A 26,954-nucleotide genomic window follows, 5' to 3' on the forward strand; every position below is an offset into this window, starting at 1 on the left:
AATTATTCCACGTATTCTGGAGAATAAACAACTGAACTGAAATATATTACACAGATTTTCAAATCAAGGAGATTTAAATATGTGTGTGTGAGAGAGAGATCAATACTGGGAGATTTAAATACGTATATGTGTGTGAGAGAGAGAGAGAAAGAAAGATGAGGTCAGAATAATAGAGTATTACAGACCAGTTACAGGTCCTTGTATGGTAACTTGACCCAAGTCCCGTGGGATAGACTATGGATACCGCACTCCCTCTCCTCCAAAGTTGGAAGGAGGACAGCATTTCCATTTGTAAAATATTTCTGTGAACATTATCTGATTTAATCCTTAAAACCACCCCCAAGAGAGAGGCAGCAGAGGTTCTCAGCATTACCCGGAGGTTGTGCTAAAGGTCACAGCCTTCAGAACAGAACTAGAAACCTACGCATGGCTTCCACACCACGGAGACCTGGGTTTTCCCAGCAAAACCAGATTTTTTTTAGTATTATTATCTTTAGTTGTTGATGGACCTTTATTTTATTCATTTATTTTTATGTGGTGCCGAGGATCAAACCCAGTGCCTCACACATGCTGGGCAAGCGCTCTGCCACTGAGCCACACACAACCCCAGCCTCCAGATTCTTTTTTTTTTTTTTTTTTTTTAGTATTTTTTAAGTTGCTATTGGGCCTTTATTTTATTTATTTATACACAGTGCTGAGAATTGAACCCAGTGCATCACACATGCTAGGCAAGTGGTCTACCACTGAGCCATAGCCCCAGCCCAAAACCCCAGCCCAGGTAAAGGCTACCTGCCGTCCCCACCAATATCTTCTGGGATCACTAAAATTAAGAAGTGAGGGCCGAGCCGAGGGCAAGCCGGCTGGCTGGCACTCTCTCTGGACAGGAGGCCCACAGCTGCCCCCAGCTCACCCTGCAGACAGCATGGCAGATGGGCCGGAAAGAGGAGCTGGCCTGCAGAGCGAGCTCAGCCTCGGGCACCCAGGCGGAAGGCCGGACAGCTGGTGTGTATCTGGGAGGACCCTAGCTTCCTTGGTCCCTTGGTGAGAGGCACTGAAAGGTCACTCCACCCCTCAAAGGTAAATGTGTGCTGTGCTCCTTTTCCCTGTGAGGGGACAGCGACCCTCTTCAGCAGAAGGGACATCCTCAGGAAGTCTCCCTCCTTTTTTCTTAAAAAAGAAAAAAAGGCTTCTGCCCAGAGGAAAAACTGGGGCAGGAGAGACCTTGTCCCTGGGCACCTTCTGGCTGGATGGCCCACTAAGGACAGGCGCGAGGGGAGGCTATGGAGTGCTGGGCAAGAGCTTGGGTTCACAGGTGCCAGAGACCTGGTCAAGCCTCAGCTGCACAGGTGGCCCAGCTCTGACCACTGAACCTTTGCCATTAAAGACCTGGTCTGCAGCTGCCATGAGGGCCAGACAAGGCGTCCTGGCCACACAGAGGCCGAGTGACCTGGCCAAGGTCACTTCTATGGCCCATGCTGCTATCAGGGGAATCTGTAACTCCCAGGGTCCTGGGCTGCTGGGAGGACCACCCAGGTCAGGGAGCTGCTAAGGCCAGCTGAAGGATTCTCTCGTTCCTTCCTCCCCTGCCACCCCCAGCTGGTGCAGCAGCCTTGACTCTGCAGCAAACTCCTCCTGGCCAGAGGCTGCGGCAGAACGAAAGGAAAAAAAAAAAAAAAAACACAGCCACAGAGGGGAGGAGCTGGGGAAGCCACTGCCACCCATCTGGATGTGGGTGAACAGGATGGGGAAGACTGCAAATGACCTTGCAGCTACAAGGCTGCTTCCCAGGGACCAGGAGAGCTCCACAGCCCCAGCCCGGCTCGCAGCCCGCCTCTCCGGGCACCCAGGGGCAGTCTGGGCCCCTCTGGGCAGGGGGCACGGTGGAGTCCCCACTGCCTGTCCTGCTCTGGTCTGAGGGCGTGGTGCCCTGACAGTGGAAAGCACCCTGCTCCAGTTCTGGAGCCATGAGAGCCACCCACAGCAGCAGCCTTGCAGACACGGTCCCGAGGCCTCTCCCTGAGACAGGAACAGCCAGCCCAGGCAGGTGCTGGGTTCGAACCCAAGATCCCCCTTCCACAGGCTCTCCTCAGGAGACCTGCCCAGGTCTCTGCCTGCCCTTCTATAAGAGGAGGCCAGTAAGTCTGGGCCTCAATCTTTCTGGCTAGGACAGTCAGGCCTGTAGTCTGCCTGGCCCCTGGCTCCACACAATCCTGCAAAGAAGGCACTAATGGCACGTGACACAAGGCGGCAGAACTCAAGGTGAGTGTGCCAGACACCACAGCTCTTCCCACCGCACAGCAGGCAAAGGAAGTCGCTGCCGGGAAAGAGGAGAAGAGACCCAGTCCTCCATCTCTGTCAGGGGCTGGACAGAGCCAGAGCCCAGAGAGGCACAGGCGCCACCCACTGGCATGCAGCAGGGTGGCAGGGCCCCTCCTGCCTGCTCCACATCTGCGGCTCCACTGTGCAGCTGAAGCAGGGCCAGGCCGCGCGCAGCCCTGTAGCAGCACATCACCTACACAGGCTCAGGACACCGCCTGAGCCCTGCTGAGCACCAGGAGGGGTCATCTGGAAGGGCTCAGGAGGACCTGAGACCACGAAGGCTCACAGTGGGAGCAGGGGGAACAGGACCTGTTCTTTGACGAGGGTCCTGGAGTGGAGAAACCAGCACCTCTAAAAGACGTCCTCCAAGACCCGGCTCAGAAGTCCCACCCTCCCACCTCACCTGCCCCATGGCACTGTCTGCCTGTATCCCCTGGGGAGTTTGTCCCTCATCCCCAGTAGTCTGTGAGGTGGCAGGGCATGGAGGCTGGGTCGCACACCACCCCGAGGCCCGGCCCAGAGCTGCTACACTAAACACACATTCCCAGAGCAAAGGAGAGAAAGCCGAAGAGCAGCCCCGGGGGGGAAGAAAGAGAAAGAGAAAGGTCAGGCGGAGAGAGAAAGAGAAAGGCCTCTGGTCCCCAGGTCCAAAGGCTCAAGACCTCCCCTCTGGCGAGGTCCACACTGCAGGGTGAGAGCGTGGGAGTGGCCTCCAGGATGGCCCTGCTGCTGCGGAAGGCGGCCACAGGGCTGGCTGGACAGGAGGCCGTTCTGAGGCACCCTGCAGTGTGCTCGGCCAGGAGCCAGGACCGCACTGCTGTCCCCAGGACCAGCCTCCACGACTCCTGCTAAGGACCTTGGGCATGCCACCAAACCCCATCTGTAGGAGAAGACCAGTAAAGTCCCCACTTCATACGGCTGTTGGGGGACTTAAGGAGACAATAAAAATCACTTTTATTATCACTGGGTAACAACCAATGCTTTAAATGCAGTCAGTGCTCCACACCTGAGCTAACTGATGCCAGAGCCCACGCCACCTTAGCTGTCACCATCCACAGATGAGGAAGTAAGGTACCAAGGTCACCTGCTAGAGGCAAAGACAGGCCTGACCCTCGGGTCTCCCAGCCCAGGTTGACACCATCCGTTCAGCATTTGATTAAGACTTCCAGGGTGGGTGCCCCCTGGGACCCCCTGTCCCAGGACAGACAGAAGGCCAAGTCCAAGACAAGGACTGCACTGTAGATGGAGGGGAGGGGACTGCCATGAGAGTGGGGGTGGGCCTCACAAGGCAGGCAGCAAGGCCTCCTATGGACAGTGAGGAGGATGGAACTGAGCCAACACCTGGGGGGGAGGTGGGCGAGGGGCCTCCCCCGTGCCACTCCTGCAGGTACAAAAGCAGGCAAAGCGCTCGCGCAGCTCTGATGGTCTCCCCCACGCTCACGGAACACCCAGGTCACCGCCAGCATTTATCGCCTGCCAGTTGTTTTAAAGGTCAGTGCCAGGTGTAACTGCTGGTCCAAATGCCCCCTGTGGGCAGCAGGGGTGAGCTGGGCTGGGCCAGCATGCACCCCGTGGACTGGTCCCGGACAAATGCACACAGCAGACCCTGGAGGGAGACCCCACACACCAGCACAAAATCTCTCTGGTGTCAAGCTGGCCAGAGTGCAGGGGCCCACGCTTCCCCAGATACCGGCAGGCGAGGCCCAGGAGCCGCACACCTACCTTCTGCACCCACTGTCTCCTTCATGATAACCTCCACCCGCTCCACGTGGTGCCGGTTCCAGAGGCCGTCCAGGACCTGGCGGTTCTGGTCTCGGAAGGGCAGGATCTGCGCCACCACCTGTCAGGGAGGAAGCCTGGTCACGCTGGTCATCCTTCTCGGGATGAAGAAGAAGAGGGCCTGGCCCTAAGGGCTGAAGGCCTTCTACTCCCTGGTATTCTCTGGCCAGTGGCTTCTGGACTTCAGGGGTTTATGGCCCAGTAAAGACTCCACATGCTTTTAAGTGACCAAAACAGAGTTACCAGCCAAAAAAAAAGAACATACTTAAAATTATTTATCTTCGATGGCTATCAATTTTTAATAAAATACACTTTAATGCCAAAAACACAGCATGAACACTTCAGATTGAATGCACTCAGTATTGCTTTTCATTTTGCAGTTGAGACGTAAGAACCTCACCAGGACTGGCTCAGGTCTGGGGACCACTACTTGTGACTAGTACTATGGCAACTGCACACAGGAGTGGGTGACCAGCAAAGCCTTTGCCAGGGCAACTACCTGGTGTACCACACAGGGCCTGGCTCTGCAGCCCACGTACCAAAGAGGGCAGGTGCAGTACACTCTCTGACAGTGTTACTGGGACTGGACACCCTCAGGGCCCCGAAGCCTGTGCAGAATGAAATGGCTGCTGACCTGCATCCCTCAAGAGATCACCCTAAGCTCCTGCCTCTGAGCCTGGTTTAGATACCCAGACTTAGGGTCTTCTGGCCCCTATTCAGTTTTAAGATCTTGTCACCAACCTTCTGGATCAAAACAGATTTCAGAAAGGAAAAGATTTTTTTTTTTTTTTTTTTTTTAAGGCTGACAGGTACAAGACAGAAAAGCTAATTCTAAGTCCCACAGTATCCGCAATAGAAAACCGGGTTCCGACAGCAGAGGCCCTGAGCCACCTCTGTAGAAAAGCAGGGACAATGCGGGGAATCAGCCCAGACATGGGCTGAGAAGAAAAATGTCGGACAGAGCAAGAGCAAGAGGCTGAACACACAGACAAGAACCAGCAGTCCTGCCTGCGGCTGGCTGGTGATCTGCACCTGCGTCTGCACCTACTGCCCATCGCAGGGAGGCCGGGTGGCTCAGACTTCACAATGCCCTCCAGCCTGGTTCCACAATTAGTGGTGCGGCCCTGCTGGTGGGGGCCTTGGGACCAGGTACACCCAGCCCTGGCAGGCTCTGAGTTGGAGCTCACCTGCTTGCCCAGGTAATGGTCCACACGGTACATCTCCTCCTCTTGGAAAAAGCTCCCAAGTTCTGTAGCCAGCTGCTGGGCTGAGAGGTGGTCATGGCCAAAGGGTTTCTCGAGGACAACCCGCAGCCAGGCACCCAGGCCTGGCCGGCAGCTGCTGTTGATGTTGCGGGCAATGTCTGCATAGGCAAAAGGCGGCACCGAGAAGTAGAAGATCCTGCCAGCCTCGCGGAGGCCCTCCTGCTGGACCTGAGCCTCAATGTCCTTGCTCAGAGTCTGATAGTCCTCGGCTGTCTTCAGTTGGCGGTACTGGCTCAACCGCAGGAACTGACCCTTGAGTTCAACACACCGACTGGGAGTCACGTCCTGGGGGCAGGAAAGGGACTCCAGGGTCTTGGTCATGAGCTCCTGGCCCTGTTTGGGGGCCGTCAGGGCAGCCCCATGGAAGCTGAAAGTGTAGCCCTTCCCGGCCTCGTCCAGGTACAGCTGGAAAAGTCCCTGCCATAAGTACTTCTTAGCCAAGTCCCCAGTGGCTCCCAGCAGGATTATGGAGACATGTCCCTGGAGCTCCTGGGCCTGCAGGTGGCCCAGAAGGGTCACACACACAGCCACTGTGAGCATCTTCCAACTGCCGGGGAGCCTGGGACACAGGGGAAAGACAAACAAGGAACAGGGAAGGCCAGACATGAGCAGGTAGCCGTGTCTAAGGTAGCAAACACTTCCTGCCTGGCGAGAAACGGCCACACATGTCTCAGAAAAGTGTCACAGCTCCCCCAGCTTCCCCCTCCTTCCTAGGCAGCTGGGCTTCTGTGCAGGAAGTCAGGGGAGAGGGGGCCTGCCCTGCAAACAAGGCTGTGCCTGGGAGAGTCACAGGCCACTTGGTAGAGAGGGACCATCCTGCTGCCAGGAGCAGGGAAAGTGGCACATGGAACGCGGAGGCCCCAGACTGGGTTAGAGCCGTGCACCTCGCACCCACAGCCATCTAAACTGTGAGCACAGGTCACCTGACCAGCAGGGTGACTCTAGCCCAGGAACAGGAGGAGGTCCTCGGGCACAGCTGGAGCCGTGAGAGAGTGTGGCCTCTCACCTCGCCTGGTTTCTTCCCAGGTTTACTAAATTCTGGGTACAAAACCACTACCAGTAATAATAGCACCAATAAAAACACTCTGGGGCTGGGGGCTGGCTCAGGGGCACGGCACTTGCCTAGAATGCACCAGGCTCTGGGCTCGATCCCCATCACTGCAGAAAAACAAAAGCAGACCCTGGAGCCCACTGTGGAGAGTCAGGCCCCGCTGGACCCATTAGTAACTGGACCACCCCTTAGCCTCACTGTACTTCAGTGTCCTGCCTGAACTGGGGCAACGGGCACCCCTCCATCACTGAGTTGTCATAAGAATAAAGTGAGTTAATTCAAAACGTCTTAACTAATACCCAAAAGTATAATAAAAGTTGTACATTTTAACAAGGTACCATGAAATGTTTGAGATAAAGATTAATATATATATATATATATATATATATATATATATATATTAATTAATCTTTAAGTCAGCTTAATCCTATTTATCTCCTCAAACATTTATCAATTCTTTGTGATAAAAATTCAAAATTCTTTCCTCTTGCCTTTTGAGATGGCCGGTACAGGATCACTATCTATAGTCCCTCGTGCACAACAGTGCTCGGAGCTCCTTGCTTCTAACTGTAACTTAGACCCACTGAGAAGGGCTTGGTGGTTATATCATGCTTAGGCCAGTGACCACCACCTCTTAAGTAGCACATTTGTGGTAGCTGCTGTTGGAACAGGAACAAGAGCAGTGAGCACCTGGGTTCTCATGGGCCAACAGTGTAATGGACTGACTGGCTCCAGTCGAGAACATACAGAACCCCACGGGGTGGGCTCCATTACAGTCTCCCCTTTTGCACATGGAAAAGCTAAGCCTTGGCCGGATGAAGGCCCCACGGTGAGAAAGTGGGGAGCTGGGGCTGACCCAAGGCTTCCTGGCTCCCGGGCAATTGCAAGCCACAAACTGTGAGGCAAGCCTGTCCACCGGCTGGTTTTCAACCTGACCCAAGGCAGCTGCCTGAGAGGCAAGAGGCCGGGGTGGGCCCAAGCATACCCAAGGGCTTGTTTATTCTGGCCTCTGTTCTTGCCAAGGTTTAGGGCTCAGGGTGCTGAATCTGTACTCCATGGACTCCACCCTCCAACTTCCCAGGGAGGCTGGGCTTTCAGGAAAGGACAGGAGAAGCAAGGAGAAAAGGAACCTGGTTGGCATCAAGGCTGATGGAAGGAGACACTGGAAGTGGGGCCCAGCCTGGGCGTAGGAGAGCAGAGGAGGAACCAAGGCTCCTGTGCACCCTCCATACGCCAGGAATGCCACCAGACAGGGCAAGAGCAAACCTGCAATGGCTTTAGGAGGCTATCAGATGGTTGCACACACAGGTGTACAGAAGAGGAAACTGAGGCTTGAAGAAGAAACTGAACTTAGAAAATGCCCGGAAGAACTTTGCCAGCTTACTGCTCAGTGTCCCTGCACAGAGGGGACCAATCTGCCTCTTGACTTGATGTCAGACCCTCTCCCCCTCTGCATCTTCCTCATGTCTCCAGAGATCCATCCCCAAGATGGCCCTTGTCATGGCCAAACCAAGAGGAAGGCCCACGGTGTCTGTCAGTGTCCATTAGTCCAAGGCCCGCCCAGCTGGCCCGCCAGCCTTCCTCTCTTGCTCTTCAAGTATCTGCACTTCCCCACAAATATACAGATGGACTTTCTCCCGCTTCCCAACCCCTGTCCTTGGCCCCTTGAGCGTTTCTTTCTCAACTAGCCATCTCCCTGTCCAGAGGGAAGGACACGCTGCAAGGTCAGTGCGGAAAGCGGCAGGGAGAGAAATCTGAAGCCCAGAGAGCAGCCTGGAGAGGGAGGAGGTGCCAGCTGGCGAGCTGCGCTCCAACTCCTGATGGTTCCTGCGAGCCAGGCTCGGGACACCTCTGTCACAGGGACAGGCTCGGGACACAGGGACAGGCTCGGGACACCTTTATCCCAGGGACAGGCTTGGGAAACTCAGCGGCTGATGGGCAGGTGGGGAGCCCAAAGCCAGCACCTCTGCCCTGCCCCCAAGAAGACTGCAGATATCCAGACATCCGAATGGACAGCATCCGGCCCTCTGTCTAGCGCTGTTCCACCCTCAAGGCCTGCCCTCACCACCAGCCCGGGTCCCGCCGCTCTCAGGTTAGCTTATCTCTTGTTCATGTTCCAGAACTCCCTGAAATACAGAGTCTGGTATTTCGACATGGTTGCTCACTCCACGGTTGCTAAACCCCTAGGGAACAACTCCTCCCCAAGAGGGTGTGGGTGGTACATTTGTGTGTACTGAGGTTTTGTTTTGTTTCATTTGAACCTGAAGCAGTTGCTCAAACTTTAATGTGCACTTGGATTTCCTTGGGATCTTTTTAAAATGCAGATTATGATGCAAAAAGGTCAGAGCTGAGGCTGGTCCAAGGAGCACCTACGGCGAGATTCCCGGATGCTAAGCAGGGTCAGTACCAAAACGCACAAGCCTGGTCCTCCCCCTGCCAGGACAATGTGATTCAGCAGGTCCAGGACAGGTCAGGTCCAAATGATATTTCTAAATAGTATCAAATGGTTTAACTGGCCCGTCCTCCATAATAGTGGGCTGCTGATTCCTGGGCCCAATAGTAACACCTACGTTGAGCAAGTAGTTGTACAGGTGACTGACAAGCACGGCCCTGCACGTTGATGCTCTGTGTACAGATGAGGGAACTGGGAGCTGGAAAGAGCTATGAGGTCCCAGACCCAACACCTGGGTCCCTACACTAACCTACCTCCTTCCTCAGTAGAGGAACGTGTTGGGGTCCCGTGATGGGGGCTCAGCACCATCTCCCAGCAGGAAGACCTCACTAAAACACCTGATCAGTTTCTTTATCTATAAGAGGAGGCTGATTGAGGTGGGGGTGGGGAGCGAGAAGGGGCCTACCCAATCAGTGTGACCAAAAGAAAAAAAAAGCTTATACAAATGTTAACTAGTTAAGATGATTAAACTAAAGCATCTCCAGACCCCTCTGGGGTTGCAGGACTGCAACCTGGAGATGATTTCCTCTTCTCCAGGGACACCCAGCCCAGCTCTCAGACAGCCTGCGAACAGAACCCGGAGCCACGGAGCACTCCATCTAGTCCTCACTGCACACCAGACACCCTCCAGGGTACCCAGACATGCCCAGTGAAGTCAAGAACAGGACCCCAGAGCCCCCGGAGCAGGGGTGAGGTGCAGGGAAGACGGATGGATCCGACACGCTCCCCCTGGTCTACACAGCTCTGTCACACCGTGGAGGCTATGTGTTTGAAGGCTTTTTTCTAAGCACTTGCTTCTCTCTCTGCTCTGAAAGACATGGGACACTTGAAGTTAGGAAAAGCAAAAACAAAACCATGGAAATGGCTCCAGCAACTGATCCAACTATGAATTTTCTTTATTTTTTAAAGAAAGAAATCAATAGTCAGGTGCAGCGGTGCACACAGCAATGCAGGAGGCTGAGGCAGGAGGATCAGAAGTTTGAGGCCAGCCTCAGCAACTTAGCAAAACTCTGTCTCAAAATTAAAAACAAGCTGGTGGTAGAGCACCTCTGAGGTCAATCCCTAGGACAAAAGGATTTTGGGGGAGGAGGAGGAGAAGATGACAATAAAGCTGGCCATGGTGGTACATGCCCGAAATCCCACTGATTTGGGAGGCAGAGGGAGAAAGATGGCAAATTCCAGGCCAGCCTCGGCAACTCAGCAAGACCCTGTCTCAAAATAAAAAATAAATAAAATGGGATGTGGGTGTAGCTCAGTGGTAGAGCACCCTGGGTTCAATCCCCAGAAATAGGGGGTGGGGGAAGAAGAGGGAGAAAGAAAGAAATCAATCAATAAGAAAACCCTTAGTGAAAAGTTTGAGAGAAGCGTAGGACAGGAGGACAGGGTCTCAGCTTGGGAACTGGAAATTGGGGCCATTCCTGGAGGGGCCTTCCCCCAGACAACCACCTACTGGACAAGTCACCCACCTGGCGGGGCCTCAGCTCCTCAATGGGGAAGGGGGGTCTGCGCCACAGCGTGGGCACAGTCCTGCACTGCCCCCCAGTCCTGTGCTTTCCAAGGAAAGGAGGTGGCCACCTATTGACAGGGAGAGTCCTGTACAGCAGGGAGATGCTCAGAGCCGTGGACCAAATTATGGTCAAGGAGCTGATAACCGAGCGTCATTCAGAAGTTCAGACAAAGCTCTTTGAAGAGACAACTTAAGAATGTGGAAGATACGGTTTCATGTATGATTCTTAGACAAGAGGCCAGACAGAAATGCAGGAGGGTGGCAGGGGTGGGGGCTCTGGAGGGCACAGGGCACCTTGGGCTGCCCAACTCTGAGTCTCAACTGCCACCCTGGGAGAGACTCACCTGTTAGACGAGGGCCCTGCTAACATCCCAGAAGCCAGTGGGTTGGATCAGAATGCAGCTCTGGCCTTCATTTTACCCCCTGGAAGAGGCAGATATGGCCAGAACCATGCAGCTGTCCCTGCCCAGGCCCAGCACGGGCACAGCCAGCCAGTGTCCGAGTTCCAGCAGCAGCAGAGTGGTTTCTGGTCAACCACAGGAGGAAGCTGCTCTGAGCCCTTATGCCAGCAGAGGAGGGCGGGGGAAGGCACTGGGAGGTTAAGGTCAGTGCTGCCCGCCCCCGTGGACACTTAAAACTCTGACACTAACAATGCTGCCAGGAAGGAAGAGCTTATGAGTCTGAACTTTTAAAAAGAACACATGGGAGAAAAGTAAGAATTCAGACCAAAGATCTCTAAAACTGAAGCATAAGGTGAGGGACACCCAGCCAACCCAAGTATCTTTGCTGCACATTCCCTTCTTGCTCTGCCCCTACAGGTGCCAAAGCTCAATTGTGATGCAAGGTCATCTGTAGTGGTTCCCCGCAGGGAGAGACTGGGCCAAAAGCTTCCTGACCTGGCTCTGAGGGCCTGACCTAAGGGAATCCTCATTCCCAACGCCTCTTGAGATGGCAAGTGTGGGCGGTACAATCAGCCGTGCGCTGGACCACTTCACACTCACATGAAGGTCCCTGCTAAGTTGTCAGGAAGTTGTCCAGCCTGTTTTTAAATACAGCCATCATCAACATGGAATATATTTATATGTAAATCATACTAAAACAAAGGTAATAAACACTCAAAACTCATAACCTCCTAATCATTTGGCGCTTTTTTTTTTTTTTTACTATTATGTATGCTCTTGACATTACTTATTGCTACAAGATCTATAAAGTGAAGACCTTCTAGAACAGGGTGTGCCTAAAGTTGGCCAATGTGGGAATATTTATACAGACATTGGCAAAGGCTATAGATAAGACTCCCCAGCACCAACACCCCCACCTTTCACAGCCAGCTGTTAAACATTTACTAGCACACAACCGCCCAGGTAACCAAGCCTGTGTTCCCAGTATGGACATCCCCCGCTCAACTCCAGACTAGAACCATCAGGCACTGCTGACCGCGTCAGCTGTGCATCTATCTACCAGACTTAACATGTTCAAAACTGAACTGAGCCATCCCCCAACCTGCTTCAAACGCACTCTCCACCCCCTACCTCCCACCCTCACTCTCTTCTCAGTAAATTGCAACTCTCCCTTTCTAGGTGTCCAGGCCACTAATCTTGGAGTCATCTGATCTGATGGTAAATCTTGTAGTTTCTATCTTCAAAATTTATCTAGAATATAACTACTTCTTGCCACCTTCTACCACTCCGCCCATCTGTCTGGATTACTGTGGGAACCTAATTAGCCTTCTGCCTCTGCCTCTGGCCCCTGGAGAGTAGCGACTCTGCACAGCACTCAGAATGACCTCCTAAGTGCGGGTGAAAGCGTGTCATTCCTCTTTTCAGAGGACTCAGGCTCCACACATTTGGGCCCTGCCCTTGTCACCCCTTGGACCTCTCTTCCTACTCTCCTGCCCTCTCCAGGTTCCCGCTGCTCAACCTGCTGCCTCAGGCCCTTTGTACTTGCTTGCTGTTCCCTCTGCTCCCCCAACCCCAGAGGGCTTCCTCAGGCCACTCCATTAAGCTGTAAACCCGCCACCTCCCTCTTGCCCTCTCTGCTCTCCTCCCTGCTTTATCTTTCTGGGCTCACACTGCTTTCTAATGTACTGTTTGATGATGACTTTGCTCATTGCCTGCTAGTCCTCCCCGCAGGAATCTCAGTCCAGTGAGGACAGGGACCGTGGCTTGTTTGGCCCACGGCAGCAGCCCAGTCTCCAGTGGCCTGGCTCACAGGAGGCACCCTGTAAACATTGGCTGAAGGAAGCAATAAGTAAATCCCGTTTGCACAGGTCTGCTGTCACCTTGTGTGCACGGTACCTGCATTTGAGTGACGGCACCTTGGAATGAAGCTCTCCTGGTGACTTCAAGCACAGGGACAGGGCACACATCGGCAGCTGGTTACCATACTAACAATACTAACTTAACAATACTACTAATAACAAGAGCTGTGGAGAGTACTGAACGGCATGCCAAATGCTAGGCTCGGAGCTAGACATGGATCCTGTCATTCAATCCTTTCCACAACTCTGCCGTAGGTCCTTCCATCAACCCTGTGTTGAGTCATGAGAGGAAACTAAGGTGCAGAGAGGTAAGATAACTTACTGACAGACAGACAGCGTAGAGCAGACAGGGTCTGAATACAAGCAGTCTGGTTCCAGAGCTAACCTCTCATCCACCTGCACAAAGTGTGGCTACATCCTCAAAGGGCAAAATGAGAACATGTCATGGTCTGCTCCTCTGTAAGGCTGGACCATGGGTGGCTGAGGCCCCCAAGCCATGTTTCTCACATAGGCCAGCCGCTATAGCAGCTCTGCTCCATGGGTCAAGTCGCCCTGAACCCTAATGGCTGCTAATCAGCCTGGGCCTCACGTCCACAGTGATTCACACTCCTCCTCCCGGCACTGCACAGGCATCTTGTTGAAGCCTGAGTTGCTCTATTAAAACCTGGACGTCCCTGGAGGCTAGTTTCTGGAGAACTGGTTGAGTGAGAGAACTCTGGATTCAGCTCTGCTCTGCTGCTCAACATCAGAGTGACCTCAGACAAGACATTTAACCTCTTCTAGCTCAACCACAGAATGGGAAAACAAGTTGATTATAAGGGCACATGGAGATATTCCGCAGGAGGCATTTGGGCAATGCTTGGGAACAGTAAGCACTCAAGAAATGCAAGCTTTTATCACTGAACACCAGCTCTTCTCGCCAGCTTCTCGGGACTGGTGCAAAACTTATTAACCATCTCACAACAGAAAAAAAAATGCCAAGGAACAGCGCAGGACAGTTCATCAGGGTCTTCCCATCCTACCAATGAAAAAGTAAAGGGTACAATGCTGGCAGGGTTAAAAGGTCCTGGCCAGAAAAATAAAAAAGAGGGACAAGTGCAAACCCCCCATTCAGCAACCGTAGGCCCTCCACTGAACTGTTCTGGGCCTTTTTATTCAGATGCAAAATGGGGATAACTCCATATTTTTATTGGTACAGATAACGTGCATAATGATAGGACTTGTTGCCACATATTTGTACTTACACGTATTACAACAATATAATTTGGCCAATACCACTCCCAACATTTCTGTCCTCTCTCCCTTCCTCCCTTCTCACAGCTCCTCCTCCTCTACTGATTTCCCTTCTATTTTCATGAGATTCCCATACACACACACACACACACACACACACACATACATTTCTTTTCCTTTCTCCTCTAGCTTTCAAATATGAGAGAAAACATACAACCCTTGACCTTCTGGGTTTGGCTTAGTTAGCTTAACCCAATGTTCTCCAGTTCCATCCATTTACCAGCAAATGACATAATTCCACTCACTTGATGGCCAAATAAAACTCCATTTGTATATATATCACATTTTCTTTATCCATCCATCCATTGATGGATACCTAGCTGGTTGCATAGTTGGGCTATTGTGAATTGTGTGCATGTATCTCTAGAGTATGCTGACTTTAATTCTTTAGGGTAAATACTGAGGAGCTGACCTATCTCATTGTAATGTCTGGCCAGAGCAAGCCAAATCAGGGCATAAGTATGCGGTGGGAGGACATGGTGGTGAGAGATCTCCCAGGCACCTGACTCCCAGCCCAGGACTGCAAATAGTCACATTACACTCCTGCTCTGACAGGTCAGGACCCTGGGTTAGAGCCTGGCAGACTCCATGAGGAGGTCACAAGCAGTGACACTCTGGCTTATTCAAATTCCAGAAGTAGAGCAACAAGTGACTCGGCTACAAATGATAGAAGAGAGGTTTTCCTTTCAGTTTCCCTCTGTTGGCTTAGATTAGTTTCCCTTTGAAATGGCCCAACCTTCAGACAGTAACAGTAATTTAGTAAACTCCCGCCTTTGGATGAAGGCGAATTGAGTGTCTTTCCCTAGTGTGGCTTTCTGTTAGCAGTCATGTGTTTCAAAGACACTTCACACACACACACAATTTGAAAAATGAGCTCTGCTCATGCCAAACACCGCACTTTGATCTCGGGTGTTCCTAAAAGGTATCAAAAGATGAGTCTCATAAACTCCAGAATACTACCAATCACCCATCGCTGCAGAAAACGTAGAACAGAATCTTAAATATGCCCTGTCAAGAGGAGTTTTCTGTCATCGGCTACCTTTCACGACCCCGGGGGTGCGGGGGGCGGGGGGACAGATCGTGGCCTTGGGAGGTCGCCAGAAGTTCTCATTTCTGGCCATACAGTCCACGTTGGGGGGCTGGTGGTCAGAGACCACTGGCCGGTGCACCGGGACGGAAACCCAGGCCAGGCCACAGCTTAAACGCCGAAGAGGGAAAGCCGGCGCCCGCCCCGCGGCACCTCGCTCCCGGAAGCCTGGAGGGGACGCCCGGGGCCCGGGCCTGGCCAGCTCCACTGACCGGCCACCAATCCCCAGGCGGTCGCGGCTGCTCGGCTCTACCGTGCGGCAGGAGGGCCGCGCCGGGGCTGGGCGGGGGAGGAGGCTGGCGCCGGGGACGCGGGCCACCGCCTGGCCAGGCTGGCGGCGGGTTATTCACAGAGCAGCCCCGAGAGGGCGGGGGTGGCAGCTTACTTCATCTCGCTCGTCACAGCCCGCCGCTCCTCCGGGAAGTGGCGGGCAGCGGGGCCGCGCCGCGCCCGGGGGCTTCGGAGCCGGCCTGCGCCCCGCGCCGCGCCTCCTCGGCCGCCGGGGGCCGCCCTGCAGGTGCGCGCGTCGCACGGGCCCGCGCCTCCCGCGCTCGGGGTGCCAGAGCGGGGCGCGCTCCCCAGGCCGGGCGCCGCAGACGCGGGGACGCGGGGACGCGCGGCCGCAGGGCCCAGCGGGCAGGCCTCGGGCCACCGCGGCGCGCAGGGCGGGGCCCGGGCAGGCCACGCCCAGGACCGCGGGGGGCCTCGCGGGGGCGGGGCTCGGCTGCCTCCCGGGTCAGCGGGCGAGGCCAGACTCCCTCCCTCCCATCCTCAGCCTCCCCTCGTCCCGGGCTCTGCTGTCCAGCGTAGGGATGCCTGGCCGCGTCTCCAGGAGATGCACAGCAGCTGATGGTGTCCTGGAGGAGACCGGCGGCGGGTTGCTGGCTCCTCCTGAGACCGGGAACCGCTTACCTGGCCTCCCAGGCCTCGCTTCCCCCCCACCCCAGGGTGACCTGCTGAGTCCGCCCTGGGTCGGTATCCACGGGTGGCGGATCTTTTCCTTTCTCCTCTAGCTTTCAAATATGAGGGAAAACACACAACCCTTGACCTTGATCTCCTGCACCTCATCCCAGTGGCCTTGAGACCGGCTTCGTCTATACAGTGGGGACAATGAGAGCACCTGCCTCAGGTTGTCGGCACAGGTGGCTTAGTAAATGGCAGTTGTACCTGTGTGGCTTAAAGATAGACAGTGAGCGGAAGATAGTGTTTAAATGGGATAACAGGGTCACTGCCTCTTGAGCACCCTGGCATGGTGATTTCTGTCCTCCATCCCTCCCTCACCCTGCCCCAACCTCCAGTCCAACCTCCAGTCCAACCTTGAGCCTGCTTTCCTCAGCCCTATGGCTCTGTCAGTGCTCCTGATGGCCGCAAAGAGGCTGCTGTTGCCCCACTCCATGGCCCTTTCTCCCAACAGATAGCAGTGGCCTGGGGCCAGTTAAGGCAGGGCTGCTGCTTCACTGGTCAGCCCAGAGTCCCCTCCTGGACATGGGAGCCCTATTCCCACTCCTGGAGCATCTTAGCCCTGTCCCTTCTTCACACCCACCCCCTGGCCACCCCAGGGCCAGAGTCTGCCTGGTCACCTCTGCTGAAGAACACTGGGCCACCCTGGAGAGGGGATTCTGAACTGAGAGAAAATTTACAGCAGCTTTTTATCTCAGGACAGTTTCCTTAGAGGAGTGTCAGGAACCAGCAGAGGAACCTGGCGACGATGGCCCAGCTACGCACGCGGGGCCAACAGGCGTGATTACCACACAGGATGTTGGGCAAGGGAGTTCCAGGAAGACCGGGGAGCAGAGGGACACCAAGCCCTCTGAGCCTCAGCGAGGATTTAGGTCACACCCAGCAGAGTCTGGGGTGGGAATGGGGACAAGATGCCAGGCACCCTCTCAGTGGCCTCCACAACTGGTAGTGAGCAGGAGGGTCCAAGGCATGGGATCAGCCAAACAGGACAGGGGTCCAGCTTAGAGCCCTGCCTACATCCCATAGCCCTGTGAAACCCAGCTGTGAAAACCAGGACCAGGGAAGGCACAGGTGGGAGTGGACAGGCGCCCAGAGACTGAGATGAACCAAGGGACGTTTCCCAGACTTCTATGCAGCCATCCATCACAGGGTGATCTGTTACCTTGAGAGCCTCTTTTAAAATAGCACCCCTCCTCAGAATTCTGTCCCTGTTTCTATTCATCAATAAATCATCATCTTTTTTTTAAAATATTTATTTTTTAGTTCTCGGCGGATACAACATCTTTGTTTTGTATGTGGTGCTGAGGATCGAACCCGGGCCGCACACGCATGCCAGGCAAGCGCGCCACCGCTTGAGCCACATCCCAGCCCAAATAAATCATCATCTTAATGATAAAAAATAAAATAGCCCCCAACTCTATCAGCTTCACTAGCTTTGTAAGGAAATGCCCCTGTGCCCGCTTCACTGGGTATGTTTGGGCGGAGGCTGAGGAGGGATGAGCCTAGGGTCGTGCCACTGTGAGATGACCTGCCTCTGCTTCCTCACCTTGTCTCATCTCAGTCTCATCCCGCCTCGTGCCTTCTAGTTGGACCTGGGCCATTGTTTCGCTGTGTCCACCATGGAAACAAGTTGGTCTTGCTGACTCCAACCCCAGCCACCAAGGGGTGAGTCTTGCTTCCCAGTAACCAACATCTACAGCCCTGTCCATGCGGGCCCCATGATTGGCTCCAGCCCCTTGGCCTCTCTGAAGTTCTGTCCATCCACCTCTGCGCTGACGGCAGCCACTAGACACAGCTGGCCACCAGTACCGCCGTCACCCGGAACCAGGTGTGCCCACGGCCCTGTGAAAGAAGCCAGAAGGAAAGAGGGTGCCCCTGGAGGAGGGGAAACCCCGTGACCAGATTGTCTGAGGTTCATCTCCTGCTACACAAGGAAGGCCCCGAGGCTGGTCATGGAGCTGCTTAGGTTTGGATTTTCCTTCCTGGTCTTTGAACTTGGAATAGGCCAAAGTCAGGGTTAACTCAGCCAGCTTCAAACCACGGAAAGTGAGGCCCGGCGAGATGAATGACTCACAGAGATGTCTGTGGAGTTAGAAATAAAGTCACGTTGCAGTTTCTATTTTCAGGTACCACTCCCTAAGTCAGCGCTACTTGCTGGCTCCGTGCTTTTCGCAGGGGGTGGGAGGGGAGGGAACAGGTGCCGTAGATTTCAGCCACATGTAGATCTTCCCATCCCCGGACACAAGAGATGTCTCAGAACTCTTTTTTTTAATTTTTCCCAATGGGCTTCGTAAAGTAGTGATGATTTAGTTTTTATTGCTGCCACAACAATTTACCACAATTAAGCCCAGGTTTATTTCCTCACGGTTGCAGAGGTCAGAAGTCTGACCCGGGTCCCACTGGGGTGAGGTGCTACGTGGAGAAGCCAAATTCTTGTTCACACTGTGCACTAGGCACTTTCTGCCCAGCGCAGAATTCAGTGCCTTGTGGTTTTAAGAATAAAATCTCCATTTTCCTGCCGGCTTCAGCTGAGAGCTATCCTAGCTAGGAAGGTCCTCGGTTTGTGGGGCCTCCCTCCATCTGCTAGGCCAGCAATGGAAGGTGGGGTGCCTCGAATTCCTCCTTCTTTTACCAGGGTCACCTCTGACTCAGCTGGGAAAGGGTCTCTGCTCATTGGACTGGATTAGGGACATCTGTGTAATCCAAAATCATTTCCCCATCTCAGAAGCTGTACCCTTTGGCACCTGGACTCCTTTAAGGAGTTATTACTTTTCCCACCACAAATTATAAATTTGCAGATGATTCCAACCCCCCCACACACACACCTTGTGTGTGAGGGTGTGGGATTGGGGGGTGTTCCTGGGAATTGAACCTAGGGCCTTGCACATGCTAGGTGTGTGCTGTACTCTTGAGCTCCATCCCCAGCCCTTTTTATCTTTTATTTTGAGACAGGGTCTCACCAAGTTGCCCAGGCTGGCCTTGAACTTGAGATCTTTCTGCCTGAGCAGCTGGAATTACAGGCTCAACCCCTCTTGATTATGCAGGATCTTTATCACATCAATTTTTATAAGAACCTTATTGAGATAATAAGATAACCTTATTCACATTCTATACAATTCACTGACTTAAATGTGCAACTCAGTGGTTTTTAGTATGTTCAGTGTGCGACCATCTCCACAAGCAAGCTTAGAACATTTTCATCACCCACACAGGGATCCCTGTACCCATTAGAATCACTGCCTATTTCCCCCAAACTTCTCAGCACCTGGAAACCACTAATAGGTTTTCTGTCTATGGATTTGCAGATTCTGAACATTTCATAGAAACAGACCATACAAATGAGGCCTTTTGTGTCTAAACATACCTGTGTCTGTCTGTATGTTTTCAAGGTTCATACGTGTTATAGCATGTATCAGCATCTCACTCCTTCTCATTGCTAAATAATATTTCATTGTATATTCTTACAATAAATAATATTTGTGATTAATTTATTTGTACTTAAATAAATAATGTTTAATTGCGCGGATCAAACACGTTTGCTGATCCATTCATCAGCTGATGGACACTGGGGTTGCCTGTACTTTCTGTTAGAAGCCATGCAGCCGTGGACATGTGTGGGCATGTTTTAGGTGGACACGTATTTTCATTCTTCCTGGGCATATTCTCGGGCAGGACGAAGGGTCATAGGGTAACCCTATTCTAGCCTCGGAGCCACCATGCTCCATCTTTCTCTGTTCCCCCGAGTGATGCACAAGATTCCAGTTTCTCCACAACCTCGTGAGCACTTGCCACCCGCTGAGTTCTAGGTCACAGCCATCCCAGTGGGTGGGAAGGGACTCTAGCTGTCACTGTGACTCCCTGACAGCCCACGACAGTGTCTTTCCATGTACTTATCGGCCATTTGGGCATCTTCTTTGGAGAACTGTCGAGTTAGTTTCTCTGCCCGTTTCAGCGGAGCTCAGTTTTCATTCGTTGTTAGCGTTCCTTCTATATCTAGGTGTAAATTCTTTACCAGATACATGATTATTTGCAATCGTTGTCTGCCCTTCCATGAGTTGTCTTTTTACTCTCCTGAGGGAGTCCTTTAAGGTTGAAACATCGTTAACTCTAATGATGGCCGATTTATCTATTTTTCCTTTTCGGCTTGTGGTGCTGGGGATGGGGCCAGGACCCCCCACGTGCAGGGCGAGTGGTCTCCCACCCAGCCGCGCTCCCAGTCCCTATTTTTACTTTTCCTGATCCAATGTCATGAAGATTTTTTTCTTGTCTTCTAAGAGTTTAATAGTTGGGGCTATTCTATTTAGGTATCGGGGGGTTTGTTTTCTTTTCTTTTTGGTGGTGCTAGGGATGGAACCCAGGGCCTCATGCATGCGAGGCCCCACCTCATACCCCCACGTTGCAGCTTTTGGTCGTTTTTTGGTTAATTTTTTTGTATGTGATGGGAGGTGGGAGTCTGATTTCCCTCTGTGGCATGTGCATATCCAGTTGTCCCAGGACGAACTGTTGAACTGTCACATGCTGCGTTTATTCAGAGAGATGCACAATACCAACAGGACCAAAGCACCCGCCCCGTCCAGTGAGACAGACCCTGGCTGACCAAGACCTGGCAAGTAAAAGACCCTTTAAAAAGGACTGTCCAGTGAGCATGGTGAGATCTCAGGAGCCAGGGCCATCAGGTTCCGTGCGGGGGGCGGGGGGGGTCCCCTTTGCCCTGCCCTTGGCACGTGTAACTTGAGGATGCTGTCTGCAAGCGGCCACTCGGCCACAGTCTGAAGAGGTCTGCATGCCCTGGGGTGGAAGGGAAGCCGCTGGTGCTGATGCTGCCTGAGCCAGGTCTCAGGGGAAAAAGCCCCACATTCTGCTTGCAGCTTCCTGGGGTGGGGGCCGTAAAGGGAAAAGAAGAGAGAGATGGGGGAGCAGCTGGCCTGAGTGTGAGCCAGACAGGGACCTGAGTAAGGAAGCGAGAGGCACCTGGACAAGGTCGACACTCCTTGCCTTAAGCTTCCAGAGGGGGAAGCTCTTGGCTGGCAGATGAAATGAAGAGACAAAGTGCTGGCAGCCACCGCAGACATCACTGCACCAGCTGGAGCTGCATCGTGTCCTCTGGGCCAAGTGGAGACGCAGCCTGGGCACCGCCAAGCCAGGGGTGAGCCTGGGGTCTGGGGAAGGACAAGGCACCCTTGCAGGGGAATGTGATGGTCAGCAGGACCTCACGAGACCCCTCCGGCTTCCTGTTGGCTTCTCCAGGAAGCAGACGCTGTCTGTCTTTCCCAGGACTAGACTGCAGTGGCCTGGTCTGGGGCCAGGAGTTTGGGAGCCTCTGATGAGCCGGCAGTTCCCAAGTGTCTGCAGGGTCACGGCAGGGGACAACTCTGCGCTCATCGGCCTCCAGCACTCCTCCAATCCCAGCAATGCAGGTAAGATGTCCCTCGTTCATTCAACCGATCGCACGTGCGAGGCACCGTGCTCGGGGGCACAGCCTGGGTCAGGAGCTTAACTTCCACTCCAAGCCCGTGTGCAAGGTCGGGGGATGGATAATAAAAGCAGAACATTGCGAGGGCCACAAAGAAAATAAAACCCAGCACTGGATCAGGTCATCTGGCTGTGTACTTCCAGGCGTGAGAGTTGACGGAGGCCAAAGGGAAAGAGGTTGGCCATGCAGAGATGGCAGAGGCCCCCAGGCCCGGGCATCCCTGAAGGATGGAAAGGAAGCTGAGCCAGAGCACTGAGCAAAGGAGGCTTGAGAGCAGGTGGCAGGGCCTTGGAGCCACCGTGGAAACCCTGGGCTTCGTTCTAATTTGTAACAGAAGGCTCTGGGGAATATTAAATTAGAAAGTGACACAACCAATTTTCATTGAGAAAAGTCCTGCATTCCTGGGTCATGGGTCTGGGGAGAAGCATGGCTGGGCCCATGGTGGAGCCTAGAAACCTGGATGCACGGCTCCGAGGTGCACTGAAGTGTAGGTTTGGGACTGGGAGTGGAACTCAGGGGGAGAGCACCTGCTGAGCCTGAAGAAGACCCCCGCTTCCATCTCCAGCACTGCAAAGGAGAAAAAGGGAAAGAAGGAAAAAAAGACTGTTACATCTGCAGACCTCAACAAGTGGAAGCATGGCACACCATGGGGTGCCACACAGGAAGCCGCAGGGTGGGTGGGGGAAGAGAGAATGAGTGGGAAACGGAGGCACGGGCCTGCATTGTGGACTGTGCTGTGAGGAACTGGGAGGCAGGGTGAGCAGCCTCGGGACCGGATATGTGGATGCTCTCAGCAGGCTCCAGGCAGAGGGACTGGATTAGTTCCTTTTCAGTTGCTGTAACAAAATACCTGAAACCGGGTCCTTTATAAAGAAAAACATGTTTCCTTAGTTCACAGTTTGGTAGATCTAAGAGCATGATGCCCCTTTGACAGCATCACATGTCAAATGGCGTCATAGTGGGAGCACCTGTGAGATGCAGATATCACATGGACAGACAGGAGGCCAGAAGATGGGGAGGGTCAGGATTCCTCCTTTAGAGCAACCCACACTTATGAGAGCCACCAGGGTCCCACGAGAACTACCTTATCCTTTCTGATGGCAGTGCCCCAATGACCCAATCACCTCCCTGAAGGCCCACCTCTCAAAGGTCCCACCCCTCCCAGCAACACCACCCTGAGGGCCAAGCTCCCAACTCATAGACCCTTGGGGACAAGCCACCTAGATCACGGCAGGGGGCTGCCCTTTGTTGTCTGTACCTGGCCCTGGGTGACCAGGCAGGAGGACAGTGGTCCTGGGGATAGAAGTGGTGGGCTGTGGGCTCTGAGCGGGTCAGTGTGCATATGGGAGGGGGGCTTCCCGGCAGGTCCATCTTAATTCCCAATAACTGGCTGGACCTGAGAGGGACAGGCTCTCAGAGTCCGTGAGACCAGGTGGCAGAGACAGAAATGAGGGTCCCTGTATTCTGCAGAAGAAGGTCAGGAGAGGGGACTAATGGGACTCGCCGTGGATCTCCCAGCTGAGAAGGGACAGGACCCACGACGTGCCTGGGCTTTGGGCTTCTGCAGTCGGCTCCCCTCACTCTCTCGGGGCAGGAGACACAGCTGCCCTCGCAGAACTTCAACTCTGAGAGCCAGGGGGCCGGTCAGGCCAGCAGCACCAGGTCCCTGAACAGGAGGAGGCCTGGTCTTAAGTGACAGATGGTCGTTTGAAAGGAATGAGGATGCAGAACTTCCTGTGAGCCACTTAGGAGCCACCCTGGGCTCACCATTTCAGCAGCTATGATTTCCAAGTGGCTCTCCCCTGTCCAAGGCCACAGCCAGGTCCCCGAGGCCACAGCCCAGGAACTGAATGCTTCTAGATTTGTGATAGGAGATGTGTTAGAGTCTTGGTCCCTGGGTGGCATTATCAGGAGGTGGTGGCACCTTCGAGAGGTGGGGCCTAGTGGGAGGCCCAAAGCACGGACTGAAACATAAGCCAAAGTAAAGTAAACCTTTTTTTTTTTTTTTAGAGAGAGAGAGAGAATTTTTATTTATTCTTTAGTTTTTTAGTTTTCGGCAGACACAACATCTTTGTTTGTATGTGGTGCTGAGGATCGAACCCGGGCTGCACGCATGCCAGGCGAGTGCGCTATCGCTTGAGCCACATTCCCAGCCCAACCTTTTTTCTTTATAAGTTGATTTTCTCCAGTACCTGTTACAGTGAAGGAAAACTGCCGGCACAGGGGACCTCTTGGTAGCAGTTTAATGGACGCCTTTCCGATGTGCAGGCTCTTGACCATGTAAATAATGTCCTTCCAGCCTTTTATTGTATTTATTTATTTATTTGAGAAGGGTTAGGGGTTATTCTATTAAATCCAGCGACAGAACCAGTAAATAACAGTTAACTCTTTTTAAAATCAAGATTAAGAGACTAGAGTAGGTCAGGGGGCAGCTCCCTGGTGGGGCGCTTGCCTAGCATGTGTGGGCCCTGGGTTCGATTTCAGTCCTGAAAAAAAGGAAAAAGGGGCCCCTGTAGGACACCAAGTGGACGTTCAGTAGAACACGTCGCTGGGATTCGTTTGGAGGCACAGCCCCCAGGGAAGGCTGGACGGGGATGGAGATGTAGCCTGGCCCTGGTGGGCGACCGAGTGAGCAGGGGTCCTGGTCCTGCGGTGGGCGTTCCCAGGAGCTCCCGCTGGGGAATACTGACGGCTGCTGAGAAGTCTGTGTGTGTGGTGGGGCGGTGAGGACGGGCCGTGTGGCCTTGCTGACCAAGTCCTTTGGCCCTGGCCCATTCCCGTCCCGTGGAGATGGCCGTGGACACCTGCAGACATCGTCCTTTACAGGAGAACAGCTGTGGTGGTTTTCAGCCTTTTGTTTTGTGGGGAGGGTCCTGCCAACTAGGCTCTAAACACTCGGCCCTTCCTCGGCACCACTGGTAGCTAAAAGATCTTTGTCAGATTCACTGTTATTTTTTACGTACGTGAAGTCACATTTGGTCGTGCATTGAAGGGATGCTAGCAAGAGAATGGAGAGACAGCCCACAGAAGGGGAGAGAAATATTTGGAAACCTTCAGCTAAGTGTGTAGACTAAGTAGGGTAGCCACACAACGGAGCATTACTCAGCCATGAAGAGGAACAGAGTTCTGACACAGGCTACACTACAGGTGAACCCTGAGGACTTTGTGCTAAATGAAAGAAGCTGATCATGGCAGACAAATTACTGTGTGATTCCACTCCCGTGCCATCCCTAGAGTGGCCAAAGTCACAGGGACAGTCAGGAGAACAGTGGGGGGCCAGGGCTAGGAGGAGAGGCAGGGGGTTTAGTGCTCCATGAGTACAGTTTCTGTTTGGGAAGATGAAGAAGTTCTGCAGGTGGAAGGTGGTGACCACCTCTCCACACTGAATACTCAGCGCCTCTGAATCATAAATTTTCAAATGATCAAAATGGAAAATTTTATATTTGTCTATTTTATCATATTTACTTTTGTGCAGATGCTAGGCAAGTGCTCTACCACCAAGCTACACCGACAAACCCACATTTTTCTTTAATTGCTTAAAAAAAGAAAGAAAAAGCACCTTTGGGGCAGTGTCCCACAAGGCAGAAGCAGTAGTCATGGGTTTGTGCAGTTTTTTTTCTTGAACCTCCTGGCTCCCGCGCTCTGGGTTAGGAGTCCAAGACCAGTGGTCTTCCCTCTACATTTGTGTGGAGCTCTATTGCTGGAACAGCGGTCATATCCACGTGGCAAACACAGGGTTCACTTCAAAGGTCCAGTTCTCGTCTCCATTTCTGAGTCCCTTCAATGCCTGGAAGAGGCCTGTGTCACCTGTATTTTACTTTATTTATTTACTCAGTGGTATTGGGGCTAGAACCCAGGGCCTAGCCCAGGCTAGGCCATGCACACTGCCTCCGAGGTCCCTCCCAGCCCTTTTTATTTTTTTATTTTGGGACAGGGTCTCACTGAATTGCCCAGGCTGGCCTCTAATTTGTAATCCTCCTGCCTTGGCCTCCTGAATAGCTGGGACTGCAGGCTCCAGCCCACCTGCAGGTTTGTTGTAGAGGGTTCATTACACGGTAGCTTAAGTCAGACACTTTGCCCTTGTGATGAGTCTGGTATGGAAGCATGTTGAGTCCCTGGTACAAAACGAAAGGCACATGGATTCCAACATGCGCCAAGATCTCTGAAAGGCTTCTTCCCAGAACCCATGCAACGTTCTCCTGACTCTTCTAGGGTTCAGTGTCCTGTGGATGGGGCCTCTGGTAAGCTTATCTCTGCCAAGTCCTGACGTTGGGCAATGTTAGCAGGAAGCTGCAGGTCCTTGAAGGAATTCGTATCACAAATAGAACATTAATGAGCACTGGCTTTCGGGGGAACTAGCTCCAGTAAACAGGTACTTAGAGGTGAGGCGGGAAGTGTGAAGGCAGTTCTAATTAATGCCTGTGCTAATTGTGCTACTCACAGTGGGGAGAGGAACCCTAGCAGATATTTTAAAAGCTTTGCGGGTAGCTGGTGAGTTGAGCGAGTGGGATTCCTGGGGCTGGTGCAAACCGTTCCAATGTTCTTATTGGCCTTTTCCTCTCCAGTTATGATTTACAATGTTCAGTCCCATAGAGAAATCGGGACCCCAAAATGACAGCTTCTCTGGGGGGGGGGGGCCTGGTGAGAGGTGCCATTTCCCCACCTACTGGCCCTGCTTTAGACAGGAGGACGGGGAGGCTTAACTTGTCCCTCAGGGTTGGCGCTCCTGCCCCCGGGGTTGGCAGGTGTTTCCGCTCGTCACAAGGGACAGTCGAGGGTCTTTTAGGACTCTCCACATCTCTCAAGGGCTGTTCTTCTGATTGCTGTGAGCACGCGGCCTCTGGCTGGCCTTTCACTTGTAATTCCGCCCCCAACTTCTGGAGATGAGATGTTAAACCCCAGACTTCCTCCCCATCCCCTTGGAAAAATCTAAGACTTCCCAGACTCCAGCCTGGGTCCTCGGGCCCAGGACAGGCTCGGGAAAGAAAGTCACTGCCAGGGGCCGCTGTGGCCTGACGCCATTCCCCACCCTTAGGTCCCTGGGTGGGAATGGCTTCCAGGCTGTGGAATTCAGAGCCTGGGGGAGGCTGCCTGCTCTCTGGCTTCCCCATTAGGGAGAGACATCCTGTTCCTCCACGAGATGGCGATACCCACGAGACTCTGGCCCCTTGCTCTAAAACACATTCTTTCCTTAACCCCAAATCTGCTGAACTGAGTTTCTTCTTCAAAGTAGATGTCGAGCTAAGGGATGCCCCCCATCTCCGGACGCCCACCTTTGCCGGTGAGCCGGGTCCTCCACACCTGCTGGAGTCAGGATTGGCCAGTGCCTGAGTCCTGGGTCTCCCGCTGACATGGAGCCTGCGACCCACTTCAATGTCCTGTTACGTCACCTGTATTTCACTTCCACGACCCAAAGATGGAATGCAAAGCCAGCATTTCTCTTTCTCTTTTCTTTCTCTTTTGTGTTTTCAGAGTTGGGGACAGGGGCGGAGCTCAGTGGCAGAGCAC

The 26,954-nt window shown here is 53.4% G+C and overlaps 1 protein-coding gene across 1 annotated transcript in view; it reads right to left on the reverse strand.

Annotated features, from left to right (window-relative positions):
- Positions 1-15,509, reverse strand: part of H6pd (hexose-6-phosphate dehydrogenase/glucose 1-dehydrogenase) — a 29,048-nt gene extending 13,539 nt beyond the window's left edge. The window contains exons 1-3 of the mRNA XM_076861352.2: positions 15,399-15,509; positions 5,286-5,922; positions 4,042-4,159 (exon numbers count right to left, since the gene is read on the reverse strand). Of these exons, the coding sequence (XP_076717467.1) occupies positions 4,042-4,159; positions 5,286-5,922; positions 15,399-15,403 (760 nt within the window). The 5' untranslated portion in view covers positions 15,404-15,509. The remainder of the gene's footprint in view (positions 1-4,041; positions 4,160-5,285; positions 5,923-15,398) is intronic.
- Positions 15,510-26,954: the final 11,445 nt, after the last annotated feature.

Source organism: Callospermophilus lateralis, chromosome 7 (assembly GCF_048772815.1).
Source record: "Callospermophilus lateralis isolate mCalLat2 chromosome 7, mCalLat2.hap1, whole genome shotgun sequence".
Taxonomy (NCBI): domain Eukaryota; kingdom Metazoa; phylum Chordata; class Mammalia; order Rodentia; family Sciuridae; genus Callospermophilus; species Callospermophilus lateralis.